The sequence below is a fragment of the Hevea brasiliensis genome, chromosome 15 (genome assembly GCF_030052815.1).
Source record: "Hevea brasiliensis isolate MT/VB/25A 57/8 chromosome 15, ASM3005281v1, whole genome shotgun sequence".
Taxonomy (NCBI): Eukaryota; Viridiplantae; Streptophyta; class Magnoliopsida; order Malpighiales; family Euphorbiaceae; genus Hevea; species Hevea brasiliensis.
In genome coordinates this window covers 73360397-73376583 of record NC_079507.1, presented here as the reverse complement: position 1 = coordinate 73376583, position 16187 = coordinate 73360397, and the positions used below count along the sequence as shown (strand labels likewise).

The 16187-nt window shown below is 37.3% G+C and overlaps 1 protein-coding gene and 1 non-coding gene across 2 annotated transcripts; both read left to right on the top strand.

Moving 5' to 3' along the window:
• The first annotated feature begins 4530 nt into the window (after window positions 1-4530).
• On the top strand, window positions 4531-15740 carry LOC110673192 (photosystem I reaction center subunit II, chloroplastic). The gene is made up of 2 exons (XM_058137204.1): window positions 4531-4650; window positions 14776-15740. The coding sequence occupies exons 1-2, from the start codon at window positions 4531-4533 to the stop codon at window positions 15319-15321; spliced, it is 666 nt and encodes a 221-aa protein (XP_057993187.1). The 3' UTR covers window positions 15322-15740.
• On the top strand, window positions 8346-8453 carry LOC131174285 (small nucleolar RNA R71). Its single transcript, XR_009144533.1, has one exon. It is a non-coding gene; the product is annotated as a small nucleolar RNA R71 (small nucleolar RNA).
• Window positions 15741-16187: the final 447 nt, after the last annotated feature.

Here is a 16187-nt window from a genome sequence, read left to right as displayed (position 1 = left end):
TTATCGTGAGGCAAGTACTGACCCTCTTTGGCAGCAAGCTATGGTAGCGAACTTCAGGCTTTAGAGAAAACTCATACTTGGGATGTAGTTGATCTTCCACCAAACAAGACCCCTATTGGTTGCAAATGGATTTACAAAATCAAGACCCGTTCTGATGGAACTATTGAACGCTACAAAGCTCGCTTAGTAGCCAAAGGGTACACTCAAGAGTATGGTATCGACTAAGAAGAAACTTTTGCTCCAGTGGCCCGATTAACATCTATTCGCAGTCTCTTAGCTATTGCTGCAGTTCGTAAATGGAAACTTTTCCAGATGGATGTCAAAAATGCTTTTCTTCATGGTGATTTAACAGAAGAGGTTTATATGCTAACAAGCCTTATATGGATTAAAACAAGCTCCCAGGGCCTGGTTTGCCAAATTTAGTTCCACTCTTGCTCAACTTGGTTTTCTCTCTAGTCCACATGATTCTGCATTATTCACTCGCGGTAGCGGTGGTATTGTTCTTCTGTTGCTTTATGTTGATGATATGATAATAATAGGAGATGATTCATCTGGTATTCTAGAGTTACAACATTATCTCAATCAACATTTTGAAATGAAAGACCTGGGTTCTCTCAGCTATTTTTTGGGTCTTGAAGTTTCTCAAAATTCTGATGGCTATTATCTATCTCAAGCCAAGTATGCATCCGACTTACTTTCTCGAGCAGGCATCACTGATAGCAAAACAGTATCAATCCCATTGGAGCTCAATTGCAAACTTACACCTTTTGATGGCACTCCTCTTGATGATCCTACTTTATATCGACAGCTTGTCGGGAGTCTTGTTTATCTCACAGTGACTCGACCTGATATTTCATATGTTGTTCATCTGGTCAGCCAGTTTATGTCTGCTCCTCGCTCAACTCATTTCTCTGCAGTACTTCGAATCCTTCGTTATATCAAAGGCACTCTTTTTCATGGTGATGTGTCCCAACCGCAAGTACACAGATCGTTCAAGTAGTATAGAAAAAGATATCGTTCCCACGAGGAGTTGTGTTAATGATTGAATTTTTGATATAAAATAAAATATGTTAAAATTGTATTTTAATCAAATTAATAAAAGAAATTTAGGAATTTGAAGCATAAGGTATGAAAATGCAAAACTAAATTTAAACAATGACTAATTTAATAATTCGCAAAATAAAGAAATTGATAATAATGAAAATTAATAAAATGAGATTAAACTAAACACTCAAAAGTAAAATTCCAAGCAATAATTGATGAAAGAAGATTCTGGAATTAAGGGTTCATATTTAAGTCATTTTGGGATTTTCCCTAGCTAGCCTAATCCATGAAATTTATGAGTTTAAAGGAGATTAATTCCAAAATCCTTTGAAAACTCTTTCGAGTGAGACAAAGAGTGCCTTAATTAACTTAATCCTACTTTCGTGGAGTTAAAATTAACCAAGACCCATTAGGTTCTTTAATCAATCTATTAAAACCCTCTTAACCCTTAGTCTATTTCTAGATCTAAGTTAATTAAGTCCAATTTCTTGATTAACTATCACTTGGTTTTCTCCTTTCGGTGCTTCAACCAAGGATTAAGAACATAACTTAATGGGGCCCTTCATTAAGCATGTGAATAAGCACACAAGAAATGGATTAAACCTCATAAATTCATTAAATTGGGACTAACCCAGTTCAAATCCACAAAAATAACTAAAATATTACATCCCTTACTCCAGAATCAAAGTAAAACTACTCACTATCCATAATGTTTACAAGAAATTCTGAGTTTATAAGGAAATAAAGCTTTAATCTAAGCTAAGAAACAAGAAACTAAACACTAGAAATGTAGGAAAAATGTAAGAAAAGAAAGAAATCTCCAAATCTGGTTGGAAATGGAGTGGGAGATGATTGTGACTCTTCAGCTGCTGCCTCCCCTATTCCTTTTCTTCCTCTACTTGTTTCCCCTATTCCTAAAATGGGAAATGGGGCTATTTATAGCATTTTCTGACATGGAGCCCTAAAATGGTGTGTTTTAGGAGGGATTTTCTGAGGGAATCTTCTGCCAGCTCATTAATGAAATCTTTGTGGGACTGCATAAGTGGACTGCATAAGTTATGCAGTCCCTTATGCAGTTTTCGGCTGTTTCTAGTTCACTTATGCAAAACTGCATGACTTGGCGCATAGGTTATGCACATTTCCGTGAGATTGCATAAGGGAGGCGTGAATCTGCATAAGCTATGCACTCTCCTTATGCACAATTCGGCAGGTGTTGGAACAGTGTTTCTTCTCCTCATGCGGATCTGCATAGCTTATGCGGCAAGTTATGCGCAATTTTGTCAATGCATATTTCCACTTGAAAACTTGTTTTTGACATCTTTGGCTGTAGAAGTCACTCCTCAATGGCAAAATTTCTTTTCAGTCCTTCAAAAACACCATTTTTCCTACAAAACAAAGTAAAAATTACAAATTAATCCAAAATTGACAATTATGAAAAACTAACTAAATAACTAATGAAATTAGCTAAAAGTGACTAATAATCAAATAAAATGACTATGAAATTAAACCTAAATGATTATGCAAAATGTATGCATCAAATACCCCCAAACTCAAGCTTTTGCTTGTCCTCAAGCAAACTTTAAAGTGTGATGCAATTTTTAGCGGTACCTTATCCAAAGAGCTATGAAAATCACCTATTAAAGTAACTTAACACACCTTTAGCCATACCAGCAATCCATATACCCATCCTTCAAAATGCAAAGAATCTAATGCTTATCCAAGCTTTCACCGCTTAGCCATCAAGTCAATTATCATTCAAAATCCCCAAAACAACCAATCAAAAGAGAGAGTCATGCTCAAAAGGAATTCTAGGACAATCAATAGTCAAAGTGTCTCTATATGGAATGATGGAATTGAATGAATGAATGAATAGTTTTCCAATCCCATAGGCAAATTCCCTACTCCCATCTCCACTAATGTAGCAAATACTATCAAGAGATCAAAGGTCTTTTTAGGGATGTAATGGGGCCATGGGGTTCAAAATGAGGCTAAGAAGAAAGATGGGTAAAAAGGATTCAAAGCATGAGAATATTTTCAATCTTGACAACATAAGGTACACTTCTTATTTTATTATTTTTTTTTCTTTTTCTCTTTTTTTATATATGGAGGAGAGAAATACACAATGAGAATTGTCAAGTGCTAGCATAGTTTACAAAACGCACAAAAATGGAGGGACATTTTGATACTTTAAACTTGTATCTTGCATTTTCTTTTGATGATTGTCTCTAAAAATGCCACCCCCAAACTCATTTGTTTTAATACTTTGGGTGGATTTCTTTCATTTTGAATGACAATGGTGAAAAGCACATATACTAGCACTTTTACAAGATGACAAGCACTTCTTCTCCCTTTTATTGAATTTTTTTTTTTTTGTACCTAATGTTATAAATAATTATTCTCATGAAAAAGGTTAGAGTGTTTGGTTCATTGGCTAGGTAACAATAAGGATTTCAAGAAAAATTAGGGGTAAAAAGGCTCAAAGGGGTTTGCAAGGGTCAATTTTAATTAAGAAAAGGGCCAAAGGTTTAAAATGAGAAGGTTTAAATCAAAGAATGCCTAATCATCTCTCTTTTCAAGTACAAGCTGGTATTTCGCCTTGAAAGGTTTAGAAAATTTGTTCTAGGATTGGTGAGACATCATTTGACTACCTTATATCCAATAACTCCCTCTAAACACTTCAATCTCTAAAGGACTAGTTGGGTGGCTTTTTGGCTAAGAAGATATAGGTAAGGGATAGACACTTCAAAACCTTGCACCTCTTAGGAGACTTTCAATCCACAAGCCCAACTAAAGGTAAGTCAAATCACTCTCATAGGTAGCTTTTCAATACTCAAGGGATTTGGCAAAAGATTTTAATGCATGATGCATGATTCCTAAAAATGAGTAATGCATTAACTAAATGGAGGAAGTCTATTTGTGTGCAATGTGTACAATTTCTAAGTGATGTATAATGTGTGTGTAAATGTGTTATGTATATGTATGTAAGGATGTATATGTAAAATATTTACAATATATGTAAATGGAATGGGATGAGATGCTCCTATACTCAAAATGTGAAAATGAAGCAAAAATCAAAATGTGCACCCCCAAACTCAAAATTAGACATTGTCCTCAATGTCTCAAGTAGTGTATTATCAAAACTCAAAGTAAACAGGAATTACCAGGAATTGTGAGATTTAAGAGCAAAAAGAAAGAGTTACCTGGTATGGAGCAGATGAGAATTCAAGATATAATGGGGATGCATAAGAAGCTGCACAGGTTATGCAGAGTAAAGTGCTGTCCAGAACAGGTGCATAAGCTGTGCGGTTCTGCATGAGTGGCAATAAGGACTGCACAGGCTATGCAGAACATTTGCATAAGGGTATTCATAGCCTATGCAGTATATTCAAAAGCTGCTGCATGATGATGAGCAAGGGAAAATGTGCAACCACCAGTAGAAGCATGCAAATATATACAGAGTATGGACAAATATGCACAAAGTGAAAGATGCAGAGAAAAGTTAGGGCAAATGCGGCGAAAATAGGAGTGGAGAAGAAGAGGAGAGGTAATGCCGGAATAAATGGACATGGGGGAAAAAGGAGTGAACAGGAATATCGGGAGATGGAGGTGGGAAAAATGGTGCCGAAAACAAATTTGATTTGAACAGGGTTTGTGTAAAAACTGCATAAGTGAAAAGTGAGTTGTGCATAACTTATGCACTCTCTTATGCATGTTTCGGTGGGTGATAAAAAGGTGTGAAAAACTGATTATGCAGGAGTGCATAGCTTATGCACTAACTTATGCAAGTTCTGGCTTGTTTTGGACTTCAGAGAAATAGCTCATGCAAAAGTGCATAAGTCATGCACTGTCCTTATGCACTGTTCGGCAAGTTTTGACTTTCAGGGAGAGTGGTCATGCGGAAGTGCATAAGCTATGCACTCTGCTTATGCACCTGTCGGCATGTTTTGGTTTTTGGAAAATGTGGTCATGCAGTTGTGCATAAGCTATGCACTCTGCTTATGCACTTTTTGGTGGGTTTTGAAATTTGGGGTTGGTGGTTATGCAGAAGTGCATAAGCTATGCACCCTCCTTATGCAGGTCTCGGCAGATTTTGGTGTTTGGAAAATGTGGTCATGCAGTTGTGCATAAGCTATGCACTCTGCTTATGCACCTCTCGGCAGGTTTTGGAATTTGGGGTTGGTGGTTATGCAGTTGTGCATAAGTCATGCACTCTGCTTATGCACCTCTCGGCAGGTTTTGGATTTCAGAGTTTCTGATTATGCGGAAGTGCATAAGTCATGCACCCTCCTTATGCAGACTTCGGCAGAGAGAGAAAATGCAGGATTTGAAGTCATGCAGTTGTGCATAAGTCATGCACTCACTTATGCAAGGTTTGACAGATATGAATTTTGACAAAATGAGGCTATGCAGAATTGCATAAGCTATGCACTCTTCTTATGCACTTTGCAATAGAGATGAAAAATGGCAAAAATTGTGGTTATGCAGGATTGCATAAGCTATGCAGTTGCTTATGCACAATTCAACAAGATTGAGATTGCAATGGAAAATGATTTGCAAGTGTGAAAAAATACCCTAGAATGAAGAAATATAATTCTATTAAGCATAAATCATGAGAAATTATCACCAAAAACACATCAATATATACAAAATCCATCAAAATTACATCACACATGCTTGTAAAAGTGAATCCTGCATAAAAGGCATTTGTGACCCATGCCATTTTGACTCAAATTCTGCAAATCAACATTTAGCACATTAAAACTCAATAAAATCTGCATAAAGTTGCATTTATCTACAAATGATGAACTCCCCAAGTCATGCCAAGAAAATGCAGCATGTTCATCTTAAATCTCACACCCCAAATAAACTCAAAACTACAAAGATGACCCACTTACCACCATATTAACATTAAAAGCACATATACTTAAAAGTTACACACCCAACCTCACCAAGAACATAAGTAATCTGCTGCAGACACCCTCTTTGCTGCAGAATGTCATTTTTCCTCTGCATAAACCAGATAACAGCCCCTGCACAGGTTAGGCAGCACAGTTTTTGGGAGAGTTTGAAGGACAAAATTTTCAAGTTAAGAATCACTCCTCAGCAGTTCACCAGCCTTTCTTCATTGAAATACATCTACAAGGGACAAGATTCAACAATGTCAAAAATTGAATTTGGGGAGATTTAAGATAAAAACAAAAGTAATGTAAATAAAAGTAAATCAACAAAAGCAAAATTAAAGAACTTGGGGTGCCTCCCAAGAGCGCTAATTTATAGTCCTTAGCTAGACTCTTTTCATGTTTCATGGTGGCTGAAATTGGAATTTATTGCCTCTGTTTCCAATAGGTTCTTCAATGAATCTATATTTCATTTTCTTTCCATCATATGAGAAGATCCTTGTTGCTTTGTCTAAAAATCCAACCATTTCTTTCTTGACGACCTTTGGTGCATCTTTTTCTTTGAGAAATGGTTGCTTGACTTCACTTTTCTCCACTTGCTCAACTTGAAAGATTGGTGCCATAGGACAAGGTGGATTACTATTCAAATGTTGTGCAAATGCAACCTCTTTTGGATTTTCATCATTGATACTCCCTTCATGGATAAGACAACTTTCAAGAGAAGCCTTCGGATAGCTCTTTCTAAAGTGCTCTTTTACTAACTCATCAACTATATCAATTCTCAAACAAGAGTCTACATCTTCATGTTGCTTCTTCTTATCATTGCCAATGTTGAAGACTAAATGATCCTCTTCGACTCTGAGAGTGAGCTTTTCACCTTTTACGTCAATCAAAGCACTAGCTGTAGCTAGGAAAGGCCTCCCCAAAATGATTGGGATATTAGAATCCTCTTCCATGTCCAATATGACAAAGTCAACAGGTATGTAGAATTTCCCAACCTTTAGAGGCACATTCTCCAAAATCCCTTCAGGATACTTAATTGATCTGTCAGCTAACTGAAGAGAAATGTGGGTCGGCTTAAGATCTCCCATGTTGAGCTTCTCATAAATGGAGAGGGGCATAAGGCTTACACTAGCCCCTAAATCACATAAAGCTTTTATAGAACATGATTCCCCAATGTGGCATGGAATTGAAAAACTCCCTGGATCCTTGAGCTTTGGAGGAAGTTTCCTTTGGAGGATAGCACTGCATTCCTCAGTTAAGGCTACAGTCTCATAATCTTCAAGTCTTCTTTTGTTTGAGAGAATTTCTTTCAAAAACTTAGCATAAGAAGGCATTTGGGAAAGAGCATCAATAAAAGGCACATCTATATATAGCTTCTTTAAAACCTCTAAGAACTTCCCAAATTGCTTATCAATCTTGGCTTTTTGAAATCTCTGTGGAAAGGGAAGCGGTGGCTTGTAAGGCTCTGGAGGTATATATTTCTCTTCTTTCTCTCCAACCTCCTCTTTACCTTTTCTTGCACTCCCTTTTTCACTCTTTTGTTTTTCATCTCTCTCAACATCTTTCTCATTTTCTCTCTTCTCAACTTTTTCACTCTTCTCAGTATGCACTATTTTACCACTCCTCAGTGTGATGGCATGACATTGCTCCCTTGGATTTTCTGTTTGACTAGGAAGTTTCCCCTTAGAATTAGTACTTGATGGGCATGCCTATTGTGCAATCTGATTTTCCAGCATCCTATTGTATGTTTGCATTTGTTCCAGCCTTGCTTTCATCTCTCTCAACTCTTCATCACGCTTAGTTTGATTAGCAAGAATTTGTTGTAATAAAGCCTCTGTGGTGGAACTTTGTTCTTGCTGTTTTGGTAGAGGTGCAGGATTTGCATTCTTTTGCTGAAAACTAGGTGGTGGTTGCCAAGGTTGTTGGTATTGATGCCCTTGTTGTTGTGGTGGAAAGTTCTGAGTTAAAGCTTGAGTTTGCTGATTCCCCCATGAAAAATTTGGATGATTCCTCCAAGCATATGAAGGATAATCTACTCCACAGCTCATTGTTCCTTCTGCATAAGTAACTTGTTGAGAATTCCCAGAGCATGATGATGAACTGACTAGCATACTTAAATCCTCCATTTTCTTAGCAAGGACATTAGTGAGTGCATCAAATTTGGCATTGATCATGTTGAATGGATCAAGCTCATACATTCCAGCAGCTTGCCTCTTTTGAGTTGGAGCTGGTCCTCTTGGACTACTCCAAAGATGAGTATTCTTTGCTATTTTCTCTAACAACTCATAAGCTTCATCTTCATGCTTAATGATGAATTCCCCTCCAGTTTGAGCATCAATGATTCCTCTGATAGCAGGAGTGACATTTGTGTAAAAATTCTGGTTTATCATCCATTTAGGAATGGCATGATGTGGACATTGTCTCTCCAACTCCTTCCATCTCATCCATGACTCATAAAGAGTCTCATCTTCTCTTGGTCTAAAAGCAATCATTTGATTCCTCAACTCTTGAGTTTTTCCAGGTGGAAAGTATTGGGCAAGAAATGCATCAGTGAGCTGCTCCCAATTTGTAATTGAGTTGTGAGGTAAAGAATCAAGCCAATCCAATGCTCTATCTTTCAAAGAGAATGGAAACAATTTTAGCCTTCTTTGCATCATCGATACTCTGGTTGCTTTTGCATGTCACAGATCATAACAAACTTCTTAAGATGAGTATGAGGATTTTCTGAAGGATGACCTCTGAATTGAGAATTCTGAATCATTTGTAGTACTCCAAAATCCATCTTATAACTATTTGCATCAATTCTTGGTCTTGCTATACTCTCTCATAAATCATCAAAATGAGGAAATGCGTGATCCATCATACTTCCCTTAGGAACATTAGCATTTACAACTTCTTCACCATGAGCTGCATTTTCACTGTTTCGATTATTTCCAGCATTACCACCACCAATTCTGATTCTTTCATCAGCCATGTCTGCTTCTAATTCAGTTTCTCTCAAAGTTTCTTTTCTTTTTCTGGTTTCTTTCTTGTTGGCTTTACAAAATTTCTCAATTTCAGGATTAAACAATAAGGATGTATCACTTGTGCTTCTAGCTCTTCTCATAAAAGATTAAGGGTACCTGAAAAAGAACAAACAAACACAAAATGAAAAGATAACAAAGATAAAACTATAAACAACTAAAATAATCAAGAATTCAATCTTAAACAAACAACTCCCCGGCAACGGCGCCAAAAACTTGATGTGTCCCAATCGCAAGTGCACGGGTCGTTCAAGTAGTATAGAAAAAGATATCGTTCCCACGAGGAGTTGTGTTAATGATTGAATTTTTGATATAAAATAAAATATGTTAAAATTGTATTTTAATCAAATTAATAAAAGAAATTTAGGAATTTGAAGCATAAGGTATGAAAATGCAAAACTAAATTTAAACAATGACTAATTTAATAATTCGCAAAATAAAGAAATTGATAATAATGAAAATTAATAAAATGAGATTAAACTAAACACTCAAAAGTAAAATTCCAAGCAATAATTGATGAAAGACGATTCTGGAGTTAAGGGTTCATATTTAAGTCATTTTGGGATTTTCCCTAGCTAGCCCAATCCATGAAATTTATGGGTTTAAAGGAGATTAATTCTAAAATCCTTTGAAAACTCTTTCAAGTGAGACAAAGAGTGCCTTAATTAACTTAATCCTACTTTCGTGGAGTTAAAATTAAACAAGACCCATTAGGTTCTTTAATCAATCTATTAAAACCCTCTTAACCCTTAGTCTATTTCTAGATCTAAGTTAATTAAGTCCAATTTCTTGATTAACTATCACTTGGTTTTCTCATTTCGGTGCTTCAACCAAGGATTAAGAACATAACTTAATGGGGCCCTTCATTAAGCATGTGAATAAGCACACAAGAAATGGATTAAACCTCATAAATTCATTAAATTGGGACTAACGCAGTTCAAATCCACAAAAATAACTAAAATATTACATCCCTTACTCCAGAATCAAAGTAAAACTACTCACTATCCATAATGTTTACAAGAAATCTGAGTTTATAAGGAAATAAAGCTTTAATCTAAGCTAAGAAACAAGAAACTAAATACTAGAAATGTAGGAAAAATGTAAGAAAAGAAAGAAATCTCCAAATCTTGTTGGAAATGGAGTGGGAGATAATTGTGACTCTTCAGCTGCTGCCTCCCCTATTCCTTTTCTTCCTCTACTTGTTTCCCCTATTCCTAAAATGGGAAATGGGGCTATTTATAGCATTTTCTGACATGGAGCCCTAAAATGGTGTGTGTTAGGAGGGATTTTCTGAGGGAATCTTCTGCCAGCTCATTAATGAAATCTTTGTGGGACTGCATAAGTGGACTGCATAAGTTATGCAGTCCCTTATGCAGTTTTCGGCTGTTTCTGGTTCACTTATGCAAAACTGCATGACTTGGCGCATAGGTTATGCACATTTCCGTGAGATTGCATAAGGGAGGCGTGAATCTGCATAAGCTATGCACTCTCCTTATGCACAATTCGGCAGGTGTTGGAACAGTGTTTCTTCTCCTCATGCGGATCTGCATAGCTTATGCGGCAAGTTATGCGCAATTTTGTCAATGCATATTTCCACTTGAAAACTTGTTTTTGACATCTTTGGCTGTAGAAGTCACTCCTCAATGGCAAAATTTCTTTTCAGTCCTTCAAAAATACCATTTTTCCTACAAAACAAAGTAAAAATTACAAATTAATCCAAAATTGACAATTATGAAAAACTAACTAAATAACTAATGAAATTAGCTAAAAGTGACTAATAATCAAATAAAATGGCTATGAAATTAAACCTAAATACTCAACTCAACTCAACTAAGCCTTTATCCCAAAAATTTGGGGTCGGCTATATGGATTCGCTTTTTCCACTCTGAACGATTTTGGGTTAAATCCTCAGAAATGTGTAATGCTTCTAAGTCATGCTGTACTACTCTCCTCCAAGTCAATTTAGGTCTACCTCTTTTTTTCTTTCTATCCTCTAGCCTAATGTGCTCTACTTGTCTAACTGGAGCCTCCGTATGTCTACGCTTCACATGACCAAACCACCTCAATCTCCCTTCTCTCAACTTATCTTCAATTGGCACCACTCCTACCTTTTCTCTAATACTTTCATTACGGACTTTATCTAGTCTAGTATGGCCACTCATCCACCTTAACATTCTCATCTCTGCAACTCTTATCTTAGATGCGTAGGACTCTTTCAGTGCCCAACACTCACTACCATATAGTATAGCGTGTCGTATGGCTGTACGGTAAAATTTTCCTTTTAATTTATTGGGAATCTTACGATCACATAAAACTCCCGTGGCACGTCTCCACTTCAACCATCCGGCTTTAATCCTATGACTAACATCCTCCTCACATCCCCCATCTACTTGAAGGACTGAGCCTAGATATTTAAAGTGATTACTTTGGGACAGTGCCACTCCATTCAAACTAACTCCTTCCCTATCACCAGTTTGGCCTTCACTGAACTTGCAATGCATGTATTCTGTCTTCGTTCTACTTAACTTAAAACCCTTTGACTCTAGAGTACTTCTCCAAAGTTCTAGCTTCCTATTGACTCCTTCTCGTGTCTCATCTATCAGAACAATATCATCCGCAAACATCATGCACCAAGGAATACTCTCTTGTATATAAAACTAATGTAAAAAGGTAAGGGCTTATGGCTGATCCTTGGTGTAATCCAATTGAGATCGAAAAATCTCTTGTGTCCCCTCCCACTGTGCGCACAATAGTAGTTGCTCCTTCATACATATCTTTCAATACTTGTATATACCTAATAGATACCCTCTTTTGTTCTAACGCATTCCATAAGACCTCTCTTGGAACACTATCATAAGCCTTCTCCAAATCAATAAAAACCATGTGTAGATCTTTCTTCCCATCTCTATATTTCTCCATCAAGCTTCTAATGAGAAAGATCGCTTCCATAGTTGAACGACCGGGCATGAAACCAAATTGATTGAGAGAGATAGAAGTATCATGACGTAGTCGATGCTCCACAACTCTCTCCCACAACTTCATAGTATGGCTCATGAGTTTAATTCCCCTATAGTTTGAGCAACTCTGTATGTCTCCCTTATTTTTAAAAATAGATACTAAAATACTCTTCCTCCATTCATCAGGCATTTTCTTTGAGTTTAGAATCTTATTAAATAATTTAGTTAACCATGCCACTCCCATATCTCCCAAATACTTCCACACTTCAATTGGTATTTCATCGGGTCCACAGGCTTTACCTACTTTCATTCTCTTAAGTGCTTCCTTTACTTCTAAAGATCTAATCCTTCTAGTATAATTTACATTCTTTTCTATTGTTCTATAATCTATATTCACGCTATTTCCATTTTGACTATTATTAAAGAGATCATTAAAATAATTTCTCCATCTTTCTTTAATGTCCTCATCTTTCACCAACACTTTTCCTTCTTTATCCTTAATGCACCTAACTTGATTGAGATCTTGACATTTCCTTTCTCTACTCCTTGCTAATCTATAAATATCTTTCTCACCTTCATTAGTTCAAAGTTTCTCATATAACTTTTCAAAGGCTGCTCTTGCTTGGCTAATCGCCTTTTGCCTCTTTCTTTGCTATCTTGTACTGTTCATATGCCTCATTATTATCACATTTAGGTAATTTCTTATACCATTCCCTTTTTCTCTTCACTACCTTTTGTACTTCCTCATTCCACCACCATCTCTCTTTTGAGGGTGGTCCATGTCCTTTAGACTCCCCAAGTACTTTTCTAGCTACTTCTCTAATCTTTGATGCCATCTGTATCCACATATCATTGGCCTCCATATCTAGCTTCCATACTTGGACTCAAGAAGCTCATTTTGAACTTCACTTGCTTTACTCCTTTGAACTCCCACCACTTTGTTCGAGCTACACTATTTCTTCTGACCTTACTTGAATTGTTCCTAAACTTGACATCCAAGACCACCAACCTATGTTGACTTGTTAAAGCTTCTCCTGGAATGACCTTGCAATCCTTGCATAGAGCTCTATTTGTCTTCCTGGTTAAGAAGAAGTCGATTTGGCTTCTATGTTGCCCACTTTTGAAAGTCACTAAATGTGACTCTCTTTTATAAAGTAGGTATTTGCTAGTATTAGGTCGTATGCCATAGCAAAATCCATGATGCTTTTTCCCTCCTCATTTCGACTGCCAAAACCAAAACCTCCATGCACATTCTCATAACCTTGCCTATCACTTCCTACATGTCCATTCAAATCTCCACCAATGAAAACATTCTCTTCATTCGGTATGCTTTGCATTAAATCATCCATATCTTCCCAAAACCTTTGTTTACTCTCACTGTCTAGTCCTATTTGTGGGGCATAAGCACTAACTATATTTATTGTTTCTCCGTCTAGTACTAGCTTTACTAGTATAATTCTATCTCCTACTCTTTTCACATCTTTCAATGTCCTGTCTATGATTATACCCACTCCGTTCTTGTTTCTCTCCTTTCCGGTAAACCACAATTTGTACCCTGAATTACCCACTTCCTTACTTTTCTCTCCTACCCATTTAGTCTCCTGAATGCAAGCAATATTCACCCTTCTCCTTTCCAAGGTATCCACAAGCTCCATTAATTTTCCTGTAAGTGATCCAACATTCCAAGTACCAACCCTGATCCTCCTCCTATCCTGCTCCTTCCTAATTGGTCTCCTTCTATGATATCTTCTATTATTTTCTATGTCTATCTTGTGTTCTGTTCCACTATTTGTTCTATTATCTGTCTTATGGACTAACTTCTTTACCCACACCCGTCCATGATGTGGGAACCATTGCTCACTTAACACCACACCCGGGCGCCGGCATGGCGCATCGCTTTCGGTGAACGCCCTACACCCTTGCATATTTATCACTACACCGGATGTAGCGCGTCGTTAGTAGAGGACGCCCCAACGTTTATATCATTTGAATCCATATCATAGGGTGTGACGAAATTTTTACGCTGGTTGTCACCTACCGTAACCCTCCTCCTTTATCCGGGCTTGGGATAAATGATTATGCAAAATGTATGCATCACATGGTTTGCACTTTTCCGCTACCTCCTCCCTAGTATTATCTGGCTACTCTGATGCTGATTGGGCTGGTGATCTGACAGATCGTCGCTCTACAACTGGTTATTGTTTCTTCTTGGGTAATTCTCTTATCTCTTGGCGTAGCAAAAAGCAAATTGTTGTTGCACGTTCTAGCACAGAATCTGAATATCGTGCTCTTGCTGATGCTACATCTGAATTACTTTGGTTACGGTGGTTATTAACTGATTTGGGTGTCACTCATTCTTCTGCCACAATGCTTCATTGCGATAATAGAAGTGCCATACAGATTTCTCATAATGATGTATTTCATGAGCGTACCAAACACATCGAAATTGATTGTCATTTTGTACGTCATCATGTTGCTCATGGCACCATATGTTTGATTCCTCGCTCTCTGCTACCAAACCGCTGATATATTCACCAAAACGCATCCTCCCGCTCGCTTTCAGGATCTCTTAAGCAAACTCAAGTTGGCACCTGTGCTACCACCTTGAGTTTGAGGGGGGGGGGTGTTAGCATAATTACAGCAATTAGCATGATTATAGGAGATTTGTGTAGCATAATTACAACAATTAGCATGATTATAGGAGATTTGTGTAACATAATTATAGCAATTATTATTCTTGTCCAAATTAGTTCATATTTTTATGTATAAATAGATGTAATATCTCTATAAATGAGACACAGACAAATACACAATCCTTTTCTTCATTACTTGTATTCTTTCTTCTAACAGAAACAACCCTCCTTTTTCTCAATTTCTAGTGCTACTAAGCCACAAAAATACTCCAAGCCTCAAACAACCATCAAGGCTACTGCTGCAGAGGAAAAAACTGAGGCGGCTCCGGTGGGCTTTACACCACCAGAATTGGACCCAAATACCCCATCGCCAATTTTTGGCGGCAGCACTGGTGGGTTGTTGAGGAAGGCTCAGGTGGAGGAGTTTTATGTGATCACTTGGCAGTCACCCAAGGAACAAATATTTGAAATGCCCACTGGTGGTGTAGCTATCATGAGGCAAGGTCCTAACTTGCTTAAGCTGGCTAGGAAAGAGCAGTGCTTGGCTCTTGGGACTAGACTCAGGTCCAAATACAAGATTAAGTACCAGTTTTACAGGGTGTTCCCAAATGGGGAAGTCCAATATTTGCATCCTAAGGATGGAGTGTATCCTGAGAAGGTGAACCCCGGGCGTCAAGGTGTTGGCCATAATTTCAGGTCAATCGGAAAGAATGCGAGTCCAATTGAGGTGAAGTTCACTGGGAAGCAAGTTTACGATTTGTGATGGATCTGTGATTTTATGTGATTATTTTACTGTTGTTTGGTGTAATTGTGTTCCTTTCTAAGAAGCTACAAGAGAAGCAAAACTTGCTAGTTAAGTACTTGAACATATAAGGGAACCGATTCCTTTTGTACCATGAAGCTGGTATGGTAAATTCCTTTCAAATGGTTCAATTAGTATTCACCGGCAATAAATATCAATATGGAGCTTCTAGTCATGATGATTCAGTGATTGTCTCAGTTGGCTAAATACTAGTCGATCTATGAGGGTAAGTCCCCAAAGCCTTCCAAGTCTAGAATTGCCAAGATCCGGAAGGGCTTTTACTAGCTAACCCTCCCTGTATGTGCAATTTTCTTTTACATTAAGATTTGGGGAAGTAATCATTCAAATAATTGGATTATACATGCATATGATTTGTGAGATCTTTTAATTTAGAATCTTTCAAATATAGCCTAAATCCCATAAATTGATTTAAGTATTGGATTCATGCAGTAGTCGCTTGATAAGCCTTAATCTGTAAGTTCAACGCTTGAAGGGAATTAATTTTCCGTAAGGATGGAGGTAAACCATGATAAATGCCCCTAAAAAATTCGATGGGGCATGCCACTTAATTATAGACACACAATTTAAATTTGTTAATGAGATGACGAACAATAAACAATCGCTGCTGGGTTCGAAATTAAAGCTGGAATATTTCAGGGTTTTGCAATTGAATCCATGGCTGCTTCCTTTTCTGAACAGCTTTTGGCGTTCATTTCTCTTTTCTGTATGCATCGTGTCGGATATTGGGCTAGGCTCTCTTATTGGGTCTATTGACTTGGATTAACACAATGAATTCAGTTAATCAATGATTAAATAAGGAAGAATGT